The sequence below is a fragment of the Stegostoma tigrinum genome, chromosome 29 (assembly GCF_030684315.1).
Source record: "Stegostoma tigrinum isolate sSteTig4 chromosome 29, sSteTig4.hap1, whole genome shotgun sequence".
NCBI classification, from domain to species: domain Eukaryota; kingdom Metazoa; phylum Chordata; class Chondrichthyes; order Orectolobiformes; family Stegostomatidae; genus Stegostoma; species Stegostoma tigrinum.
The window spans coordinates 23323580-23345940 of record NC_081382.1 but is presented as its reverse complement, the minus strand read 5'-3'; the positions used below and the strand labels follow the sequence as shown (position 1 = coordinate 23345940).

Below are 22361 nucleotides of genomic sequence, written 5' to 3'. Positions count from 1 at the left end.
CCAGGAGAAGGGGCTATGTTGGAGGTGGGAGAAGGGGATCAGTAGGGGCAGGGTTAGGCTCGCGTTAAAGTAGTAAGCGTGGACGCTGTGGAAAAACTGTTCAACGTCCAAGTGAGAGTGGTATTTGTTGATGTCTCGGTGGAGGGGGACAAAGGTGAGCCCTTTTACTGAAGACTGACAGTTCATCCTCAGTAAGGGGGAGGTCTGGGGGGATGGTGAAGACTCAGCACGGCTGAGCGCTTCTGTCTCCTCTAGAGCTGCTGGCTGTGGAGGCAGTGGGCGGGAACGATGTTGGCATCAGCGGGCGGAGTGACAGTAGTGGAGTTGCGTCGGCAGTGGGCGGAGCGACGGCGTTGGTGGTGGGCAGAGCAGGGTAGGCGGCTGCAGCAGTTGTCAGCAGGTGCGTCCTCACTGTCTGTGGCGTTGGTGTCGGAAATGGAGACAGTGGCATCAGCAGCGGTGTTGATGGCATTCACTGTCCCGGAAGTGAAATACCCGGCGGTGGATGTGATACAATCTGTGGGTGCTCCGAAAGTGGCCACATGGCCCATGGTGGTGGGCCCTTTGTGGGAATGTCCTGGGTAGGGTTGGGGATTTGGGATGCGGAGAAAGCCCGTTTTGGGTGGCAGGCACCAGTAAGTTTACTGTATTTTCAGTTTTTAGTGTCCACTAAAGCTGAGTAGAATTGAGTTCAGGTTGTGGGTCCTACAAAGAATAAAAAACAGGAGAGATCCTTTGCAGATCTGGGAGAGGGAGGCTCTGAGCTGGGATAGGCTTGATTTGTCGTGCCAGGAGATGCTGGCACATTGCTGTGTGTGTGTGTGTGTGTGTTTCTGGAGTCGCAGGGAGAAATGTTTTTAAAGAATCTCATTGTTCTGAATGTAGACATTGTCATGGTTGGGGGCAAATTGGGAAGGCCTAAATGTGGACTGTAGCCCATTGGGGGTGATCCGGTTCCGTCAGCAGGTACGAAGAAAGGTAATGTGGCTGTAGTACCTAGTTTGCTTCAGGACATGGTCAAGCAGTTTCAGGGCCGAAGAGATTACGAGTGAGTTGCAGTGGGAGAGATCCACTGAGGTCTTTCCGGAAGGAGGAGGGTAACTTCTTCAAGGTAGGCATCCTTAGAAGAGGCTTTGCAGTGGGGTTGAAATTGTTTCAGGTATAGTAGGAACTGCAGATGCTGGAGAATCTGACATAACAACAAGGTGTAGAACTAGATGAACTCAGCAGGTCAAGCAACATCGGAGGAGCAGGAAAGCTGACATTTTAGGCCTACAACCTTCTTCAGAAATGGGGGAGGGGTAGGGGTTTCTGAAATAAATAGGGAGAGAGGGGGAGGCGATTGAAGATGGATAGGTGGAGAGGAGACAGAACATCTGCTAATGTGGTATACTGTATCTGCTGTTCCCATTGTGGCCTCCTCTACATCAGGGAAACCACGCGGAGGCTTGGGGACAACTTTGTGGAACATCTACACTTGGTTCGCACTAAACAACTACACCTCCCAGTCGCGAACCATTTCAACTCCCTCTCGCATTTCCTCAGACGACATGTCCATCCTGGGCACCCTGCACTGCCTCAACAATGCTACCGAAGGTTGCAGGAACAGCACCTCATATTCCGCTTGGGAACTCTGCAGCCCAATGGTCTCAATGTGGACTTCACAAGCTTCAAAATCTACCCCCCACGCCCCCCGACTGCATCCCAAAACCAGCCCAGCTCGTCCCCACCTCACCTAACCTGTCCTTCCTCCCACCTATCCCATCCTCCCACCTCAAGCCCCACCCTCATCTCCCACATACTAGTCTCATCCCATCCCCCCTTCATTTGTCCGTCCTGCCTGGACTGGCCTATCCCCTCTCTAACTCCCCACCTACGCTCACCTTTACTGGCTCCATCCCTACCTCTTTGACCGTTAACAGTTGAAGTCAGTTCAGTTGAGCATCAGTTCAGTCAAATTTAGAAAGTACAGGACAGGCAGGAGTAAACCTGCTAACAGTGGTGATAATTTACCCATAATGTTGGACCTGTGCCTGCTGCACACTGTGGGAAGTTAAGATTGTACTTAACCTTCCAGTAATTTATCAGTTAAATGTTTTAATAAAATAACAGCTACTAGCTACGTGGGGTGGGGGGGGGGGGGAGAGGACACATAAAGTTTCATTTAAAAAAAACTTGGTGAAAACAATACTGTTTTATACATCTTAAATTTTCCTCATGTTAAGCTTTCAGGCAGAAACATTATAGTTTTGTTTCTAAAGTAGAAGTATGCTTTCTAACAAAATTAAAACTTGCAAGAGTTTTAAGATTTTCTATGTTACTTTCTTTTTAGTAATGGAAAGCAAAGCAATAGATGTTAATCAACCTATGAATGCTCTGATGAGACTGAATCAAATTAAACCTGGCTTGCAATACAAGCTGCTTTCACAATCTGGTCCTGTGCATGCACCTGTTTTCACTATGTCTGTGGATGTTGATGGAAAAACCTATGAAGCCTCAGGACCTTCCAAAAAAACAGCCAAACTTAATGTAGCAGTTAAGGTAAGATATGGTAGTCTACAGAAATGTGATGTTTTTGTTTGTTTGTTCAAGTAAATTTTGATTGTGCTAGTTGGGGGGAAAATGCTTGTGGAATCTGTAACCATGCCATGAATGGGCAATTTCCAGTGAAAACAACAATCAGATTTACTTGAATTAATTATTTTGAGTGATCAGATTATTAGTGAATAAATTATTGTTCAAATTTCCTGCATACAATTCCTACACTTTCAAAGAGGATCGTATGCTGCGTAATTAATTTCAGTCTGTCTCCGCTTGCACTTCATGTTTACATTGTGTTTCTATTCATTGTTAACAATTGCTCGCTATTGAAGGAGTCCGTGTTTCAATTGAACATCTTCCACTTAAGAGAAACAGAGTAACTTATTGTCAGAAAGGTCATCAACCTGTTACGTTAACTCTTTCTTGTTTTGCTCTCAACAAATGCTACCTGATGTGATGAGCATTCCAACATTTTTTGTTATCACTTCATATTCTCGGCATTTGCAGTATTTGCTTCTGCTTAATCTTGCTTCAGTGATCCAAAATGCCAGTTCCTGTTTGTTAAATTTATTTCATCTGCCATGGACCTCTCATCTAATGGTTGTACAACTGTTCCAATCCAAGAACAAGAACTTGACAACTAAATCAATTCATAGGGGAGGGGTCCTGGTTACAAGTGGGTTGCAGCTTGAATCTTGACAGAAATATCTTCAAGAAGTTGGTAAAAGAAGCTCCCCACATACCTAAATCAAAGAAATGGAAATGTTCACTAGGCACGCAAGCCAGTTGTAGGCATTGGGAGGTACTGTTGGGCCATGTAGCCCATGAGTTCACAGAACTAGCATCCAGTTGTGACCTGATTCACATTGTTGAATCTGTGGATTGCAATAAGCATAAGTTACTGTTATTCCCATTTGTCAAATAGCTTAAATTTTATCATCAGTCTCTCAGTTTTTCCATCGAGTACATTTTGCATATGTCCCTACATTTAAAAATTAATAAAATACAATTTTTTATGTCTATCCTGGTAAATTAGTTCTTGGTATAATGACCAATTCTTGCATCTGAATATTAAAGGTTCACCCAAAACTGCCCAAGACTTGAGCTGGAACAATCATACATCATCTTAGTGAACATATTAATCTTTGAGTTGACAACTCAGGAAGTCGGTTGTGTGCAGGTTGCACTGGAAATACAGTTCTCAGATTATATTTCCACTACCACATTCTGTTCTATTTGGAAAGTTCCTATCCTGTGTGGGACTCTCAAAGTGCTTTGTTTTTATTTGAAATAAAGATCTCAATGTAAGTGTTGAATTTTCACTTTGCAAGTGAGAAACAGGAGCCTGACTCTTTCCAGGTGTCAAATTCATCCTGGGGGAAAATAAGTCACTTGTTGACATTTTGACTGGTGCTCCCCTTAGTTGGCTTGGTGGAGGTTTCCTGCCCAATTAAGGGCAGCAGACAGGCTCTTAAAGCTGGAATGCTACTGCAACGTCTTCTGGCCTTGGAGGAACAACGGAATGAATAACTTCCAACATGAGTTTCCTCTCCAATATATTTAAAAATCCCATGTAAAAAAAGAAGAAAGAACAACTCGGCACTTGTGGGTGATAGCCATTGCTACACTCACACAAGCTAACTGGCAGAGCCTGCCTGGAATTCAGTCTTCTGGACTGTGGAATGCAACCCCATGCAGTACCCAGTTCAGAAAGGGAACTGAAGGCTGATTTGGAAAATCCTGTTTGGCTTCATTTTTTCATTATTATTGCCAAGACCCTTTTAAACAGTTACCAGGCTACCTCTTTCACAGCAGACAGCATCAGAAACAATAAAACAAGCACACTAGCCTGCACCAGTACTTACTGTTGTTCCTGACGTCTTTAGGGCCTGAAAATCCACACTGCTAATTTCCATTCTAGATTATTAGTAGTTTATCTGACTAACGTTTTGTAGCTTGGAGTTATGCAGTTTTGTTTTCATTCAGCCATTTGTGTTGTTGATAGGGTAACAATGCTGCTTTCTTTTGGGCAGTGAGCTGAGGACTAGCATATTTAAAATGGATCTGGTGTTCATTCATTTACAAGTCACCAATTGTAATATCAACTTGACATAAAAAAGGCACAGGTTGCAAATTCCTTACAGGATTACTGTCTCCAGGAAATATTTCTTCTATGAGCTATTAGAGAATGATAGCTGTACTTCAGCTAAAGTTGTAATATGAAGGTAATGCAACATGTTGATAAACCACTGGGTTTCAAATTGTGTTCTTCATAGTCTTCCAAAACAGTAGACTTTTCTTTTGAATCTGTGTTTTTCTCATGTTATCATTTGAGGATTTATCATTTAATCTTTACCTGGTCAGGCCTGCTTGTGACTCCACATTCATAGCAATTTCATTGCCTCTGAAGTGGCCTAGAAAGCCATTCTGTTCAACAGCAGTTAATGGTAGACAGCAAATGCCGTCTTTACTTGCAATGCCTACATATCTTGAAAGAGAATTAATGATACTAAGTGCCGAACCAGAAGTTAAAGCCTTAATAAAGATCAGTGGCAAAACCACATCAACTGGGCCAATTGTAATGCAGGAATTCTGCAACAGTAAACTGCAGAGTAATGTGAATATTTGTGTGGAAAATACTGATTAAGTTTATATATAATCTTTGACATGGTGAGAGGAAATATGCAGTTCTCAGCACTGGTTGTGAACTAATTATGTTCCAAATTAGGGCCAATTGTGCGGAAGTTTTACATCTACTTTACTGAAATGAAAACACGTATGCCTGTTATTCCTGTTGCTGGTACTTGGATTAAGAACCAACAATAAGGCATAGAAAGATAATAAAATGTGAGGCTGGATGAACACAGCAGGCCAAGCAGCATCTCAGGAGCACAAAAGCTGACGTTTCGGGCCTAGACCCTTCATCAGAGAGGCTCTCTGATGAAGGGTCTAGGCCCGAAACGTCAGCTTTTGTGCTCCTGAGATGCTGCTTGGCCTGCTGTGTTCATCCAGCCTCACATTTTATTATCTTGGAATTCTCCAGCATCTGCAGTTCCCATTATCTCTAATAAGACATAGCACTTGGTTTGGAATGAGAGTATGAACAATATTTGCATTCTTTAAAAAAAACTGGGTAGTGAAAGTTTGCATGTAAAGTGCAAACTGTTTATTCGGATGGAGTAGAAAGAATTTTGTGGTTTTCAGTCAATTTGCGTGATATAATGTTGGGTTGGCCAAAACTGCACTGAAATCCCTTTTTTTGAAAGTCTTGCTCACTGAACTTTGTTAATAACCAAGAATCATCCTATTTCTTTTCACATTTCCATCAATGTTATTGTGAAACTACTATAGCTTGGTCAATACATACCTTGCAATTTTTCTACTCTTTTCACATTCTTGGTGGTATAGCTGAGACCAAGAGCTTTGTGTGGGGCTATTTACTACATAACCCACATTCTGCAGTATTGACTCAGTATTTCAAATGAACGTCTGCTTTTTCATAACTAGTCAAAAAAATTAATTTGTTCGTTGCTACTGAGTTGACTGATCTTCAACCACCACAACCATCTTCCTTTGTGCCACGTATGTGTCGAACCAGCAGAGAGGTTTTTGCCTGATACCGATTTGAATCCTGTTTTGCAGGGATCCTTGATGCCATGCTTCATCAAATGGGCCTTGATGTCTAGACCAGCCACTCTCACATCATCTCTGGAATTCAGCTCCTTTGTTCATTTTGAACCAAAGCTTAATGAGGTCAGGATCTGAGTGGCCCAGACAGAACCTATACTGAGCATCAGTAAGCAGTTATTATCAAGCCAGTACTGCTTGATAGCATTGTTGATGCCTTCCATTACTTCACTGATCAAGAATGCACCGATAGAGTGCTAAAAGGCTGGGTTGTATTCATCCTGATTTTATGTACAGAACATACCTGGGAGTAATGCCTCTGTTGATGTGTACTGGAACAGTTTGGCTGGGATGGGCACACATTAAGTTCTGGAGCACAGGTCGTCAGTACTATTGCTCATATGTTGTGAAGGCCTATAGCTTTTTCAATGTACAGTACCTAGCCATTTCTTGATAACGTGGAGTGAATCAAGTTGAAGACTGCTCTGGAGGAGATTGAGATTGACAATTCACTTGGCACTTCTGGTTGAAAATCATTGCAAATGCTTCACCCTTATCTTTTGTATTGTTGTGCTGAGGATTGTAGAGGATGGGAATGTTGTGGAGGTTTGTTTAATTGTCCACGACCAATAACAGGTGGATATGGCTGGACTGAAATTTGGTCTCTTGGTTGTGACAGACAGCTCAATCTGTCACTCGCTGCTTAAGCTGTTTGGCACCCAGATAATCCTGCTTTTGTAGTTTCACCAGGTTTTTTTATTTAGGTTTGCCTGATGCTGTGCCATGTACGTTCTCCTGTATTCCTTAATTCCCTTATCAATTCAATTAAGATGCCTGTTAAATTCATGTTGTCTGTTGCTGAACAATTTCACGAAGGAATGCTTTCATTATGGGTTTGAATATTAGCGGCTAAGGTCCTTTTGAGATCCTTCAGTTTTCTTACAAATATAGAATGGCCCTAGGTCTCTCTCAAAGACAGACATCCTATGTATCTCTTGGAAATACTGCCACAGTGAAAAATTAATGTGATTTAGCAACCTACCTGCAAATTTCTCATGTTCCAAGGTGTGTGAACAATAAAGGAAGAACGTGTGTTGAAATGTGAGAGGAGCAGATATGAGTTCAAGGCTATATTTTAGCTGACCATCTCAATTGGTACTAGATTCAAGCATAAAATTCTAATGATTGAAACTGCTTCATGTTCATTAATATGCAATTAGTGATTCATAGAATTATACAGTACAAAGAGAGGCCCTTTGGCCCATCCATTCTGTACCACCAGAAATATATAACTACTAACACTAGTCCCACTTGCATGCACTATACCCATACCCTTGAATAGTATGACGCAGTAAGAATTTAACTAGCCAGACAAAAAAGTTGCCCAGTTATCTTTTTTTAATCAATCCACTGCTCCATTTCAGCAGGAAGTGCAAATTTAAAACAGTACTCTTTTAGAACATAGAACATTACAGCGCAGTACAGGCCCATCGGCCCTCGATGGTTTCACAGGTCAGTGCAACAATCTGAAGCCCATCTAACCTATACTATTCCATTATCATCCACATGTTTATCCAATGACCAATTAAATTTGTACTTAATTAATGTAATGTTTTACAGAATCAATAATGATCTCAAATATTCTTTGTTTGGATACTCTGCAGTTGACAATAGCAGTCCTATTTTCAAAGCAACAAGCTATTTTATTATTATCAGGTTTCTATTAAAAGGCACAAATTTATGAATAATATATTTTAATGCCCTATTTGTTATGATAATGGTAATGGGGTAACAGTCTACACATCATGGCAAGTTGCACAATTTAATTCAGAAAATTTGTTAATTTTGGTGAGTATCATGAAAGCTACTGGATTATTTTATAACCCATTTGTGTTTTGAAACAAGGACCCGACAACCCCAACCAGGCCGACTTCTGAGATTCCAGATTAACTAGATCGGTGACTAGATTTCTTGTCAGTGTTGCCACCTTCCAAGGGCAAAGAAATAGTAGTAGTGAATTGATCTGTGTAATTGGCCTGATAGTTAAATGAAATCTTTTGAGTTCCTCCATTTGGTGGGGGAAGAAGACACTAAACTTCTGAAGTCAGAATTTTTAAATTTTTTTTATTATTCCAGGTACTACAGGCAATGGGCTGCCCAACAGGTATGGATTTGAAGATGGGTTTTGAATCTCAGGAAATGGAAGAAAAGTCCTCAGGCGATGATAAGAATGAAACTGTTTCTACAAATTCCAGCAATGACACAGTTGGCTGTGCTGCTGCTGCTAGTACCAATACTCTGGAGGTGCCAGATTTCCAATATCTAATTATTCACAAATGGTGTAAAGAATCAGTTTATTTTGCAATGATATTTCACACTTTTTAAACTATTTGCTTTGTGTTGGGTTAAATAAATTTGGAATTTATTGTGTATAATATTTAACTAAATATTATTTTCTTTTCAATACTTGTTTCCTTGAAAATAATCACGGTGGAGATAGCTGGTTACCATGTTCTTCAAAGTTTGCAGTTGGACAGTCAGAAACCAAGATGTACATTTGCAAGTATATGTGCTTTAGAGTTGCAAATAACGATTTCCCTAGAAGCTTATGAAACAAAGCAAATTAATTACCTTTGGATAATAGCATAGATTGGGAACCGTTCAAGCTCCATCTGTATTTCAAGTTAAAGAGATGAACGAAAAAAATGATTAATGTTTAATAATACAAGCAGAATTAGTAAAGGTGCGATATATTTGAGTTAAATTTGACTGATTGAGTTGCTGGAGTATTTTTGATTGCCTCAACATCTAAAGTGGCAAAATTTGATTGCCACTTAATGCATTTAATTGTAGCTCGGCAAACAACATTCAAAAGCAAATGATCAACTTCTGAAAATGTGGTGGATATGATTTGGGGAATAAATTCAAAATTATTTGGTCAAATCATCAATAATGGAATGAGCAAGTTGAACTAAAATACCTTTCTTATACTTCAACTGCAAATTGAGATTTTTTTTTCTCAAACTTCAGGATGAAAAATAAAATACGTCTATTGTACATCTAGTTCATCCTTCGTGGCACCTGAAAAAATTTTCAATTTGATCACTTTAGCATGAATTTTTTTTGCCGATAAGCAAGTTGAAACTGCTTTTAATACTGAACCTAGCATTATGCCTTCACCCAGCTTGGACCACCATTATATTGTATAATTTCTGAACCAGCCAGCCACATAACCAGTCAAGAAATTTTACTTCATGAACAGCAACCCCAAGCCCACCCACCAAGATTAGCTTTACGAATATTTCTTTAATATTAGACTTTATAGCTGCCAAACGAGGAGATAATTTTCAAATGCAGCACATTCCCCGAGTTTTCAGCAAAAGGGCCATTTCTCATTACGTACCAGTTTGCCAAATGAATTTGTTTTAAGTATCTAGTGATCAGGAGAAATTGAAATGTTATACTGAGGTAAAGTCGGAGTTGTTGTTCCTGGTTCTAAAGTTTAGGTAGATTGTCATGATCTGTGATATGTCTAATCAGCAGTGTTTGATGTGGATGCTGCATGCGAAATGAAAAATATTTCCTGTAGAATATAAACTTCAGAAGAATAATTACTGCTCAGAACAAAGTACTGACCATAGCTTATTTCAAAATGTTTACATAATGTGCAGAGCTAGATTTCAAACTTTCTACAAGTTGTTAATTAGCACAAATAACCCTTCTCAGTGTTTATTACAGGCTAAAATTTCAAAGGTGTGGACCAGTAGCACTGCTCAGTTATTATTTCACCACGCTCATGCAGCAAAAAACAGCATTGGAAGCCTTGATTTTCTTCTGATAAAGTTGTCCTACTTATGTTAAGGGAAACAGTTTTTGTTGTCTTCAGTAGAATTTAGTTTTTGACTTGCATCAAACAAGAAGGAAATGGGTTTGAGAAACACCATGTGAGCACATCATATTCTTGAAGTTCTTCCATCCCAGGTGCCTCTGAGACCTTGAGGGTCTTGCATTTCACCTGATCCACTCCCCACATGACATATGAATTCTCTGTTTGAAATGCTGGCAATTGTAGTTTGTGTCGCCCACAAATAACGTTTGAATTCATATTTATTAAACCCTTCAAATTTGACCAGATTTTAAAAAAAACAATTTAGCAAATGGGCTTCATGCACTACTGCAAATCACCAGGTGGTTGAGCAAGATGCAGCTGGTTGACATGCAAAATCCTAGCTATGAGCCTGTAGCAGTTAATTATCTTTCAGGTGTAAGAACATAAATGTTGGCATGCTAGTGTGGAAGGAAATACTAGCCTACATAATATAGCTGAAACCAGCTTTTCTACAGGTTCTTAAAATGTGAAGAGGATCATTAACTTGCAGGTCCTGTGTCTTCCATATTCTAAACGATGACATTGCATTGTAGCTTTGGGGCCCTACCATAAAATTAGATATTTGAAATGATGGAAGTAATTTGTCCGTGACATCCCTTGAGATGTAATAGATGATAGATGTGATAAGATGTTACAAATATGCTAGTACTTTTATATTATGTGACTGTACTAAATGTACTGAGAAAGTATATGTTGGAAAAGCAATTGGTAGGGTTGCTAACCTTCCCAGAATGGCTAGGAGTCGCCAGGAATCAATAAGTAAACAGATGAATAGAAGGAGACAAAGTCCAATGTGAACGCAAATTCTGAATAGATTTATTTTATTGCTTGCTGTTCGTATCAGACTATGCGATGGTGAATTAAATATTTTGTTCATTTGTTTTGTTTCACATTTAGATGAGAACACAGGGCCCTATCCTAACTGCCAGCGGAAAAAATCCGGTTATGGAGCTAAATGAAAAGAGGAGAGGTTTGAAATATGAATTAATATCTGAAACTGGTGGTAGTCATGACAAACGCTTCGTAATGGAGGTATGTTAGAAATTAATAATGCAAATATTTGTTTATACTGGTTGTTATTTTGGGTTTACAGTGTTGAAGTATTTTAGAATTTAATGCATTTAGTTTTCAAACCTAATTTTAGGGACTGATAAGTCATTGCATATTGTTTTAAAAAATGTATTCAAAATACTAATAATAATAGTCACCTTGATTTTATTTGTTTAGCAATGCCTGTGAGCTGATCAGTGTACTGCTTTTGTTCATTGCAGCAGACAGTTGAATGTAATTGTGTCTGCTTTGTTTAAAAGATATATCAACGTTATCTCTTCATATGCTCGGGCTGGATTGCAATATCCGAAGTTTACAATTACACATCTGGTTTGAAATTTTAATATTTACCTGATGTTTCATCCTATGTGCATTGATTTATGTTGTCTGAGCCAAATATAGCTGACGATTACCTAGGCATAGAATCATTAGAATACCCACAGTGTGGAAGCAGGCTAATAAGCCCATCGAGTTGACACCAACCCTCCAAACAATGTCCTATCTGGACCCACCTACTTACCCTATCCCTGTAATCCTGCATTTCCCAAGGCTAATCCACCTTGCCTGCACATCCCTGGAAGCTATTGGTGGATTTGCCATGCTACATTGTCCAAAGCTCACTTCTTTGGACTCAGAGGCAACTGGAGTACCTGGAGGAAACCCAAGCAGACACCAGGAGAACGTGCAAGCTCCCCACAGTCGCCTTAGAGTGGAGTCGAACTCGGATCCATGGCACTGAGAGACAGCAATCCCACTGAGCCACTGTGCTGCCCAACTATACTTGTGCAATGATAACAGTTACGGAGTCCCCTCTGTTGCATACTTCTGACTAGGAAAGGATTCATAGTATAAAGTTATGTGGATGGCTCAGTGGTATTATTGCTGGACAGTTAATCCAGAGACTCAGGTTTGTTTCTGAGCTTGGAGTTTGAATCCTGCCATGGCAGATGGTGGAATTTGAATTGAACAAAAACAAAGTCTGGAATTAAGATTCTGATGATGATGAATCCATTGTCAATTGTCACAAAAACTCATCTGGTTCACTAATGCCCCTTTTAAGGAAGGAAATCTGCCACCCTTAACTGGTCTGGCCTACATGTGACTCCAGACCCAAAGCAATGTGGTTGACTCTGAACTGCCCTCTGGGCAATGAATGCTGGCCTAGCCAGCAATGCCCTCATCCAATGAACAAAATTTTTAAAATTATGCCATGAGTTTAATGCCCTTTTTGTTAATGCAAGCAGTATTTTCTGAAATGTCAGTCAAAATTATTTTATTGTAATATGGAGGTTTATACATGAACCAAGTATCCATTTTTTTTTAAAAGGAAGATTTAACATGGTACAGCTTGATTGCTTGTGCCATTGATGCTCGTTATGGGCAGCAATTTTACTGGGTGAATGAAACCCATCGTTTGTAATTTCCCCTGAGGTCAGTTGCAAGGATGTTGCTTAATAACATCTTAAATTTGGCTATTTCCAATATCTTTGTGAAGTCACCTGTTTCTTGCCCTGCCCCTTCGTTCATCTCTTCAGATGTGGTTGGGTACTAAGTCATATATCTCAATAAGGTTACTCCTCATTTTCCTATGTTCCAAGGAGTAAACTTAATCCGAGTAGGCCTGATTTACATTCTCGTAAATCATCTTTGTACACTTCCCAGTTTAATTATGTCTTTCCTATAATAGGCTAACCAAAACAGTACACAATACTCCAAGTGTGGCCTTTCCAATGACTTATGCAGCTGCCACATAATGTCCCAACTTCTGTAATCAGTACCTCGACTGATGAGGGCCAGCATGCTAAATGCCATCATCACCACCCTGTCTGCCTACGATGCTGCTTTCAACGAGCCACATACTTGTACTCCTAGCTCCTTCCATTCCACAACACTCCTCAGGAATTTAACACTTACTATGTAAGTCCACCCTTGGTATGACTTTCCAAAGTGCATCACCTCACACTTCTCTGTATTGAATTGCATTTGCCAGTCTTCAGCCCATTTTCCCCATCTTATCAAGATCTGTCTGTAATTTTTGATACCCACCTTCGCTATCAATGATACCACCTAATTTTGTATCATCCCCAAATTTACTAATCATCCCTCGTACATTTACATCCAGATTATTTATGTAAATTACAAACAAGAGTTTTCAGCACTGACCCCGTGGCACACCACTAGTCACAGGCCTGCAGCCAAAGAAACAACCATCACCTGTCACCCTGTGCTTCCTCCGGTTGAGCCAATTTTGAATCCAATCAGCCAGCTAACCCTGGATCCCATGTGACCAATGCCCTACCCACAACCATCCTCTTGGTTACCTCTTCAAAAAGCTCCAAAAGATTTGTAAGAAGTGACTTGCACGCAAATGCATGTTAGCTATCCCTAATCAGACCTTGACTATCCAAATGTTGGTTGATCCTGTCCCTCAGTATCCTCTCCAATAACTTGCCTACCACTGATGTTAGGCTGACTGGTCTGTAGTTCCCTGGTGGGGTTAAAATTGTTTCAGATATAGTAAGAACTGCAGATGCTGGAGAATCTGAGATTACAAGGTCTAGGGCTAGACAAACACATCAGGCCAAGCAGCATCAGAGGAGCAGGAAGGCTGACGTTTCAGGCCTAGATCCTTCTTCAGAAATTTCTGAAAAAGGGTCTAGGCCCGGGACGTCAGCCTTCCTGCTCCTCTGATGCTACTTGGCCTGCTGTGTTCATCCAGCTCTACACCTTGTTATCTCTGTGGTTCCCTGGCTTGCCTTTGCTACCTTTCTTAAACAGTGGAACAATATTACCCATAGATAATGGGAACTGGTATCGGACCCGCCTCTTGCTCCCCAGAGGAACTTGAACAGTTCATCCACTTTACCAACACCTTCCACCCCAACCTCAAGTTCACCTGGGCCATCTACAACACATCCCTCACCTTCCTGGACCGCTCAGTCTCCATCTCGGGCAACCAGCTTGTAACTGATGTCCATTTCAAGCGCACTGACTCCCACAGCTACCTAGAATACACCTCCTCTCAACCACCCTCCTGCAAAAATTCCATCCCCTATTCCCAATTCCTCCGCCTCCGCCGCACCTGCTCCCAGGATGAGGCATTCCACTCCCGCACATCCCAGATGTCCAAGTTCTTCAAGGACCGCAACTTCCCCCCGCAGTGGTCGAGAATGCCCTTGACCGCGTCTCCCGCATTTCCCGCAACACATCCCTCACACCCCGCCCCCGCCACAACTGCCCAAAGAGGATCCCCCTCATTCCCACAGACCACCCCACCAACCTCCCGGATACAATGCATGATCCTCCAACACTTCCGCTATCTACAATCCGACCCCACCACCCAAGACATTTTTCCATCCCCACCCTTGTCTGCCTTCCGGAGAGACCACTCTCTCTATGACTCCCTTGTTTGCTCCACACTGCCCTCCAACCCCACCACACCAGCACCTTCCCCTGCATCCGCAGGAAGTGCTACACTTGCCCCCACACCACCTCCCTCACCCCCATCCCAGGCCCCAGGATGACTTTCCATATTAAGCAGAGGTTCACCTGCACATCTGCCAATGTGGTATACTGTATCCATTGTACTCGGTGTGGCTACCTCTACATTGGGGAAACCAAGCGGAGGCTTGGGTACCGCTTTGCAGAACACCACCGCTTGGTTCGCAATAAACAACTGCACCTCCCAGTCGCAAACCATTTCCACTCCCCCTCCCATTCTTTAGATGACATGTCCATCATGGGCCTCCTGCAGTGCCACAATGATGCCACCCGAAGGTTGCAGGAACAGCAACTCATATTCCACTTGGGAACCCTGCAGCCCAATGGTATCAATGTGGACTTCACCAGCTTCAAAATCTCCCCTTGCCCCACCGCATCCCAAAACCAGCCCAGCTCTTCCCCCTCCCCCCACTGCATCCCAAAACCAGTCCAGACTGTCTCTGCCTCCCTAACCTGTTCTTCCTCTCACCCATCCCTTCCTCCCACCCATCCCTTCCTCCCACCCATCCCTTCCTCCCACCTCAAGCCGCACCCCCATCTCCTACCTACTAACCTCATCCCACCTCCTTGACCTGTCCGTCTTCCCTGGACTGACCGATCCCCTCCCTACCTCCCCACCTATACTCTCCTCTCCACCTATCTTCTTTTCTCTCCATCTTCGTTCTGCTTCCCCCTCTCTCCCTATTTATTCCAGTTCCCTCTCCCCATCCCCCTCTGATGAAGGGTCTAGGCCTGAAACGTCAGCTTTTGTTCTCCTGAGATGCTGCTTGGCCTGCTGTGTTCATCCAGCTTCACAATTTATTATCTTGAACAATATTAGCCGCTGTCTAGTGTTCTGGAACCTCACCAGTGACAAAAGGTGAAACAAAAATCTGTGCAAGGTCTCTGCAATTTTTGCCCTCGCCTCCCACAATATCCAAGCATGAGCTTGAACAGGCCTAGGGGCTTTATCAGTTTATCCATCTCAATGTGCTTTAAAGTTGCTAACACCACCTCTCTAGTAATGTGTATGCAGACCAAAACGTCCCAACTTGTTTCACTTATTTCCTTTGCATCCATGATTCTCTCCTCAGTAAACACTGCAGAGAAATATTCATTCAAAATCTTACCCATCTCCTGTTGCTCCACATCAACACCTAGGCTATTCTTTAAGAGGACCTGTTCTCCCCCTTTTACTATTAATTATAGAACTACTTGGGATCGTCTCTAACCTTTTATCTGCCAGACCCATCTCATACAGTCTTTTTGCTCTTCTGATTTCCCTCCTAAGTGTGTTTCTACACTTTTTATAATCATCTAGGGATTCATTTGAGCCCGATTTTAGATTAAACCCAATGTATACTACCTTCTTTTACCTGACCAGACCTTCAATGAGCCTCATCAGCCAGGGATTCCTCAACCTCCTAGCTTTTCCCTTCAACCTAACAGGGACATACTGTCCCCAGACTCCAGACTCTTGATATCACACTTTTAAAAGCCTGCCATTTTCCAGTCGTTCCTTTTCCTTCAAACAATCTCACCCAGTCGAGCTTTGTTAAATCCTACCTCATGGCCCTAAAATTGGCCCTGCTCCAGTTCAGCACCTTCACCTATGAACCGGTCCTATATTTTTTCTGTAACTGTGTTAAAATTTAGAGAGTTATGGGCACTGACCAAAGTGCTCTCCGACTAACTCTTCAGCCACTTGCCAGCCTATTTTCCTACAAGGAAGTCCAGTGTTGCACCTTCCTGAATAGAGCCCTTTACATATCGATTTAGGAAACCTTATTGGTTACGTTTGACAAATTCCACCCCATCAATGCCCTTTACACTCTGGGTGGCCCAGTCAATACAAGGGAAATTAAAATCTCCAAGTAATGCTACTGTATTATTCCTGTAGGTATCTGCAATCTCTGTACAAATCTGCTCCTCTGGTACCCACTGGCTATTTGGGGGCCTTTAATACAGTCCCAACAGAGTGACAGCCCCTTCATTTTTCTAAGTTCTAACAAAATGACCTCATTTGAAGACTCCTTAAGAATATCCTCTCTGAGCACTGTTGTTATGCCCTTCCTTATCAAAAAAGCAACTCCCCCTCCTTTGCTTTCTTGTATTTCTGTCATGCCTGCAGCTTCTGTATCCTGGAACATTGAGCTGCCAAACCTGCCCTTCTCTCAGCCCTGTTTCTGTTATGGCTGTAATATCCCATTGCCAAGAGCTGATCCATGCTCTGAGCTTGCAACAACTGTCCCCGAGGCCACCCACACCCAAAGGTTTCCTCACTTTTTGCAGCTGGGCATCAACTCATTGGCTAGCACTTGTTACCTCACAGCATCAGGGGACTTGGTTTGATTCCACTCTCAGGCGACTGTCTGTGTGGAGTTTACACGTTCTCCCAGTGTCTGTGTGGGTTTCTTCTGGGTGCTCCAGTTTTCTCCCACAGTCCAAGGATGTGCATGCTAGTGGATTGGCCATGCTAAATTGCCCATAGTGTTAGGGATGTGTAGATTAGATGGGTTATGGGGGGATGGGTCTCGGTGGGATACTCTGCGGGTCGGCGTGGACTTGTTGGGCCAAAGGGTCTGTTTCCACACTATAGGAATTCTGAGTTCTAAAAAATGTTCTAAATCAAGCTTCTTTTACTGACCTGATGCCCTCCCTTTCGTCTTTTTCTCCAAGACGATTCCTATTTGTGGCAACCGATAAACCTGAACTCCAACGAAGACAGGACCTTTTAAAGTTTTGGCAAAGATCTTTAGCTTGAGTTACAGATGAGGTTGTTGACTGGCTTGTTTTTGTTTAGACATTTTGTTCAGTATTTGTTCCATAGGAATCCTCAACTTCCAGAGCAACCATTCCAGTGTCCACAAATGAAGCTGCATTGGGACATTATTTAAACAGGTCAGGACACTGTAACACTCCAGAACTATGCAGGGAAGAGGAGGACCACTTATACAAGATCCTCGCTTTAAACGGATATCCCTGCAACTTCATCCGCAGATACCTACAAAACAGACGATAACGGGAGGACACAGTACACCCTAACACACTGGCCACACTGCCCTACATCAAGAACATATCGGAACTGACAACAAGACTGCTAAGACCACGAGGAATCATGATGACACACAGCCCACAGCCACTCTGACAAATGCTTATAAGGATTAAAGACCTCATTCCCACAACATGCAGAACAAACAAGGTTTACAATATACCATGCACTGACTACCACAAACATTACATTGGACAGACAGGAAGGAAACTAGCATGAACATACATGAACGTCAACCAGCAGCAAAATGGCACGGTGAATTCTCCTTAATATCGGTATATTCAGTCAGTGAAGGCCATCAGTGTAACTGGGACAAAGTAACTATAGTAGCCCAAGCCAGAAAAAAATACGCACGGGAATTCCTGTAGGCATGGTTCTCCACCCATACTTCAATGAACAAATGTATAGAATTGGACCCCATATACACACCCATACAAATCAAAACCGGAAATGACAGTATTCACCGTAACACACTGGACAGTATAAATTCCAAGCCAAGTAGAATAACACTGCTTCATTGGAAGCTCCACTGATGACGTCACCTAGCATGGTGATGAAATGTCTGAACAAAAACAAGCCAGCTCGGCGAGCAAGTCAACAACCTCAGATACGACCATTTCTGATCATTCGCTGGCATTATTTATCATATGTATATTCTGTTCCAACCTCACCCACTTCTGGGTTTCTGCTGGATGAAAATGATAGTCACATCCAAATCACTCCACTGCATTTTCTGAATCCCAATATTTGACTCTCTGTTCATTATAATGCTCCTGCAATTGTCAGTCTGCTAGACCACTCCCTCATAATTTAAACTTTGTTTTCCATCCCCTTCTAATGTATTTACTATCTCCAAAATCCATTTGAGCCCCAAGAACTGACTTCCACTTTGCACTCCTTTATATTTGAGGGAGCAATCTTTTATATATCTGCGGTGGAAACTGGTTTAGCCACATCAGTACTCCTGGCTGAATAATTTTGAGTGCTGTTGGGTTTCATTCTCCTCTAGCAAAATTACACTTTCTGTCTAGAATCATTGTGGAGTAAAGACTACCACAGATTTCTCTTCTCTACCACTAACCCTATCTTAAAACCCTACCTGCCTAGCACCTCCAAGAAGAATTTGCTGCAATACTGGGATCATCTGTTCCATTCTCTGTGCTATTTCCATCCTTTTCCTTTGTCCATAAAGCTAATTTGGCTCCAATCCCCTAGTGCCTTCATCAAGCTCCTCTTAACCATGAAAACTACTGACATTGCAACCTAGCTAATTCAGTGCCAAGACCAAGTCTTGAGGTGAATAGATTCTTCCTACCACAATAGTACAGTCATTTTACAATATCCAAAGGAGTTGCTTGCTCTGCCTGTTGGCTTGCAACACAGGAACATCCATCAGAAGACCAGGAGCTTTACAAGGTACACTGTTTATTTTCAGCTTCGTGCCCAAATCAGAAGTATGAAGCAAAAATTGAATTGAACTGATGATTTTTTTTTGTTTCCTCGACACAGTTGAAATATATCTAGTTATCTCAGTTGAAAACACTTGAGTATGAGGGCCAAGGCTCATTATTAGAGTGTTCTGAAACATGGAAGCTAAAATACTTTAAAATCTTCAACACATGGTTGGGAAAAAAAAACTTTATATACAACTTACAGAAAGATTATCATTTCATCTCCATATGCTTATATGGTGAAATTTTTAACAATAGAACTCCTTTAATTGGCTTATGATGCAGTTGTTGGACTTGCATATGCTTATTATTCTAAATCCAGTTTTTGTATATATGCATACTTGCACTTTTTTTTTAAGAAATTGAACAAATCTGAGCGTGGTTTCGCTTTTGACTGAAGTGATTTGTAAATATAATAATTCTCATTACGGGCATGAATAAATATTGCTATTGATTCATTTGATGCCTTAAGTACATTACACATCCTTGGCAGCAATTGCAGTTCAGACTACAGACAGTTTACCATAATGAATTAGAGGTATGAGCCAGAAGTAATTTGTTTTCCCTAAGTATCTAATACGTTTTACTGGATCTAGAACCTAGAACAGCACAGCAAAGGAACAGGCCCTTTAGCCCACCATATTAGAGCTGTCTGTGATGCCACTGTAAATTAATCCCAATCTATCTACCTGCACGTGGTCCATACTGCTGATGTGTCTGCCTCAATGCCTCTTAAACTTCGCTAACATATCATCTACTTCTACCTCCTACCTTGCATTCTAGGCACTTAATGCTCTGTGTAAACAAAAAAACTTGCCTTGTACATCTCCTCCAAACTTTCCCCTTCTCACCTTAAACCTGTGCCCTCTAGTATTTGACATTTCCACCCTGGGAAAAAGACGCCAAGCACCCACCCTATCGATGCCTCATAATTTTACATATTTCTTACCAGGTCACCCCTCAACAGCTGCCACTAGTGTAAACAATCCAAATTTGTCCAACCTCTGCTTTGTACTTCATACACTCCAACTGAGGCAACATCCTGCTTAACCCTCTTTTATACGGTCTGCAAAACCACCACGTTCTTCCTTTCGTGTGTGACCAGAACTGCACACAATACTCCAAGTTTGCCCGAAGAAACTGTAACATGACTCACCGACTTTAATGTTCTGTGCTCTAGCGAATGAAGGCAAGTATTCTGTATGCAGCCTTTACCACTTTATCTACATGTATTGCCACTTTCAGAGAGTTATGAATTTACACCCCAAAATTGTACTGTATAGCAGTACTCCTGTTTACTGCCATCTAATTAATAATTCTCATTTTCTTTGTAGGTGGAAGTAGATGGTCAGAAATTCAAGGGAGCAGGTCCTAATAAGAAAGTCGCAAAAGCCAGTGCTGCTTTAGCAGCGCTTGAAAGATTGTTTTCTGGTCCAAGTGCTGCAAACAACAAGAAAAAGAGGACGGTTCCTCCGGTAAAGTTTCTATTATTTACTTGCTGCTGCTTCAGTATTTAGTAATGTGAGTTAAGTTAGTGTTTGATCACACATAACATGCAAACAGTTTTTATTCAAAGCATCAAGAAATATATTTACCTGTCCAAAAGCCATATAGATGCTTTAAGTAATTTTCCTGCAATTTTATCAACTTCTACGCCATTTCTATGTAACTTTCTTATAAATTCTGCAAATGTGCTTTAAACTCTGCAAGTGGAATGTGTGTTATTTAACTACCCCATAACGGATTGATTCCTTCAAAAGCTGAAATTATGCTGCTTTGATTATTTTTCAATAGATACATTAAAAATCATTTGTTTCAGATTAATTTAAGCATTTTGTGTTTTATTTTGTGAAGGCTAAGGGTCCAATTCCTACTCCAGCAGCTGCAGTCCAGACTCTCAGAGGCAGAGGCAGGGGGGCCTTGAGCAGAGGAGCATTTGCAGGAGCAGCAGTAACAGCTGCTCCAGGATATCTGACACCAGGTATGGAATGTTGCAAAATAGCTGTTTCTTAAAAGTTGCAAATTATTTTCTTTGTTCATGGGATGTTGGTGCAACTGGCTAGCCAGCATTTATTGCTTATCTCTAATTGCCATAGAGATGATGGTGTTAAGTTATCTGCACTCCTTGAACTGCAGGATTTTGAATGCACAAAATGAAGGAACAGCAATTCAATTCCGAGTCACAATGTTGTCTGGCTTGGAGGGGAACTTCAGCTGGTGCTGTCATGCATCTACTACCTGGAAAACTTTGAACTTCTTGATTGCTTGATGCACCTAAATCTATCCAGACAAATAATGCGTATTCTATCACATTCTTGACTTGAGCCTTGTAGATAGTGGGCAGGCTTGAATGAGTCAGGATGTGAATTGCTTGCCACTGAGCTCCTGCTCTCTGACCTGCTGTTGTAGCCACAGTAATTATTTGGCTTATCCAGTTCACTTTCTAGCAATGGTAGCCCTCAGGATGTTGATGGGAGAGGATTGAGCTGTGGTGTGTCATTGAGTTTCATGTGTTGATGGCAGATTCTCTCTTGTTGAAGATGGTCATTGCCTGGCACTTGTATAGTTAATTGTCACTTATCATCCCAAATCTAGATGTAGTTTGAAGCCATGCTGCATGTGGCCGCAGCCTGGTTCAGGATCTGAAGTCACAAATGATGCTGACCATTACGTGGCCATCAGCCAACATCCCTGCACTTCTGACCTTATGATAGTGGGAATGTCATTGAAGCAGCTGAAGACAGTTTGGGCCTAGGACACTACCTTGAGAACTGGGGTTCTTGTGGCACACTGCTAATGTCCCTACTTCTGAGCCAGGAAGCCTGTGTTCAAGTTCAAGCTGCTTCAGTGTTGTGTAATAACATCTCTTAACAGGTTGATCTAGAGCATTTCTATCCAAGAACTTATGTGGTGTTGTCCTCGGACTGAAATAATTGACCCCTAACGCCCACAACCATCTTCCTTAGCAGTAGGTATGATTCCAACCAGTGGAGAGCCTTCCCCAACTAATCCCATTGACTCTAGTTTTGCCAGAGCTCCTGAAGCCAGACTCTTGCCAAATTCTGCCTTGCTATCAAGAGCAGTCACTCTAAGCTCACCTCTGAAGTTTTAGCTCTTCTGTCCATTTTTGGAAAAACTCTGTAATTAAGGTGAGGAACTGAGTGGCCACAGCAGACCCCAAACTAAGAACTAGTGAGTAGCCATCACATCCTGTCATGGCAATGAAAATACTAGGAGGACAGGGGTCCACAGATATCCCCCATCATCAACA

The 22361-nt window shown here is 41.8% G+C and overlaps 1 protein-coding gene across 6 annotated transcripts in view; it reads left to right on the top strand.

Annotated features, from left to right (window-relative positions):
• Window positions 1-22361, top strand: part of strbp (spermatid perinuclear RNA binding protein) — a 227828-nt gene that overhangs the window by 178280 nt on the left and 27187 nt on the right. For all 6 annotated transcript variants that reach the window (XM_048559172.2, XM_059638313.1, XM_059638315.1 and 3 more), the window contains 5 exons: window positions 2333-2541; window positions 8305-8472; window positions 10955-11089; window positions 20425-20565; window positions 20945-21071. In XM_048559172.2, coding sequence (XP_048415129.1) covers window positions 2333-2541; window positions 8305-8472; window positions 10955-11089; window positions 20425-20565; window positions 20945-21071 — 780 coding nt within the window. The remainder of the gene's footprint in view (window positions 1-2332; window positions 2542-8304; window positions 8473-10954; window positions 11090-20424; window positions 20566-20944; window positions 21072-22361) is intronic.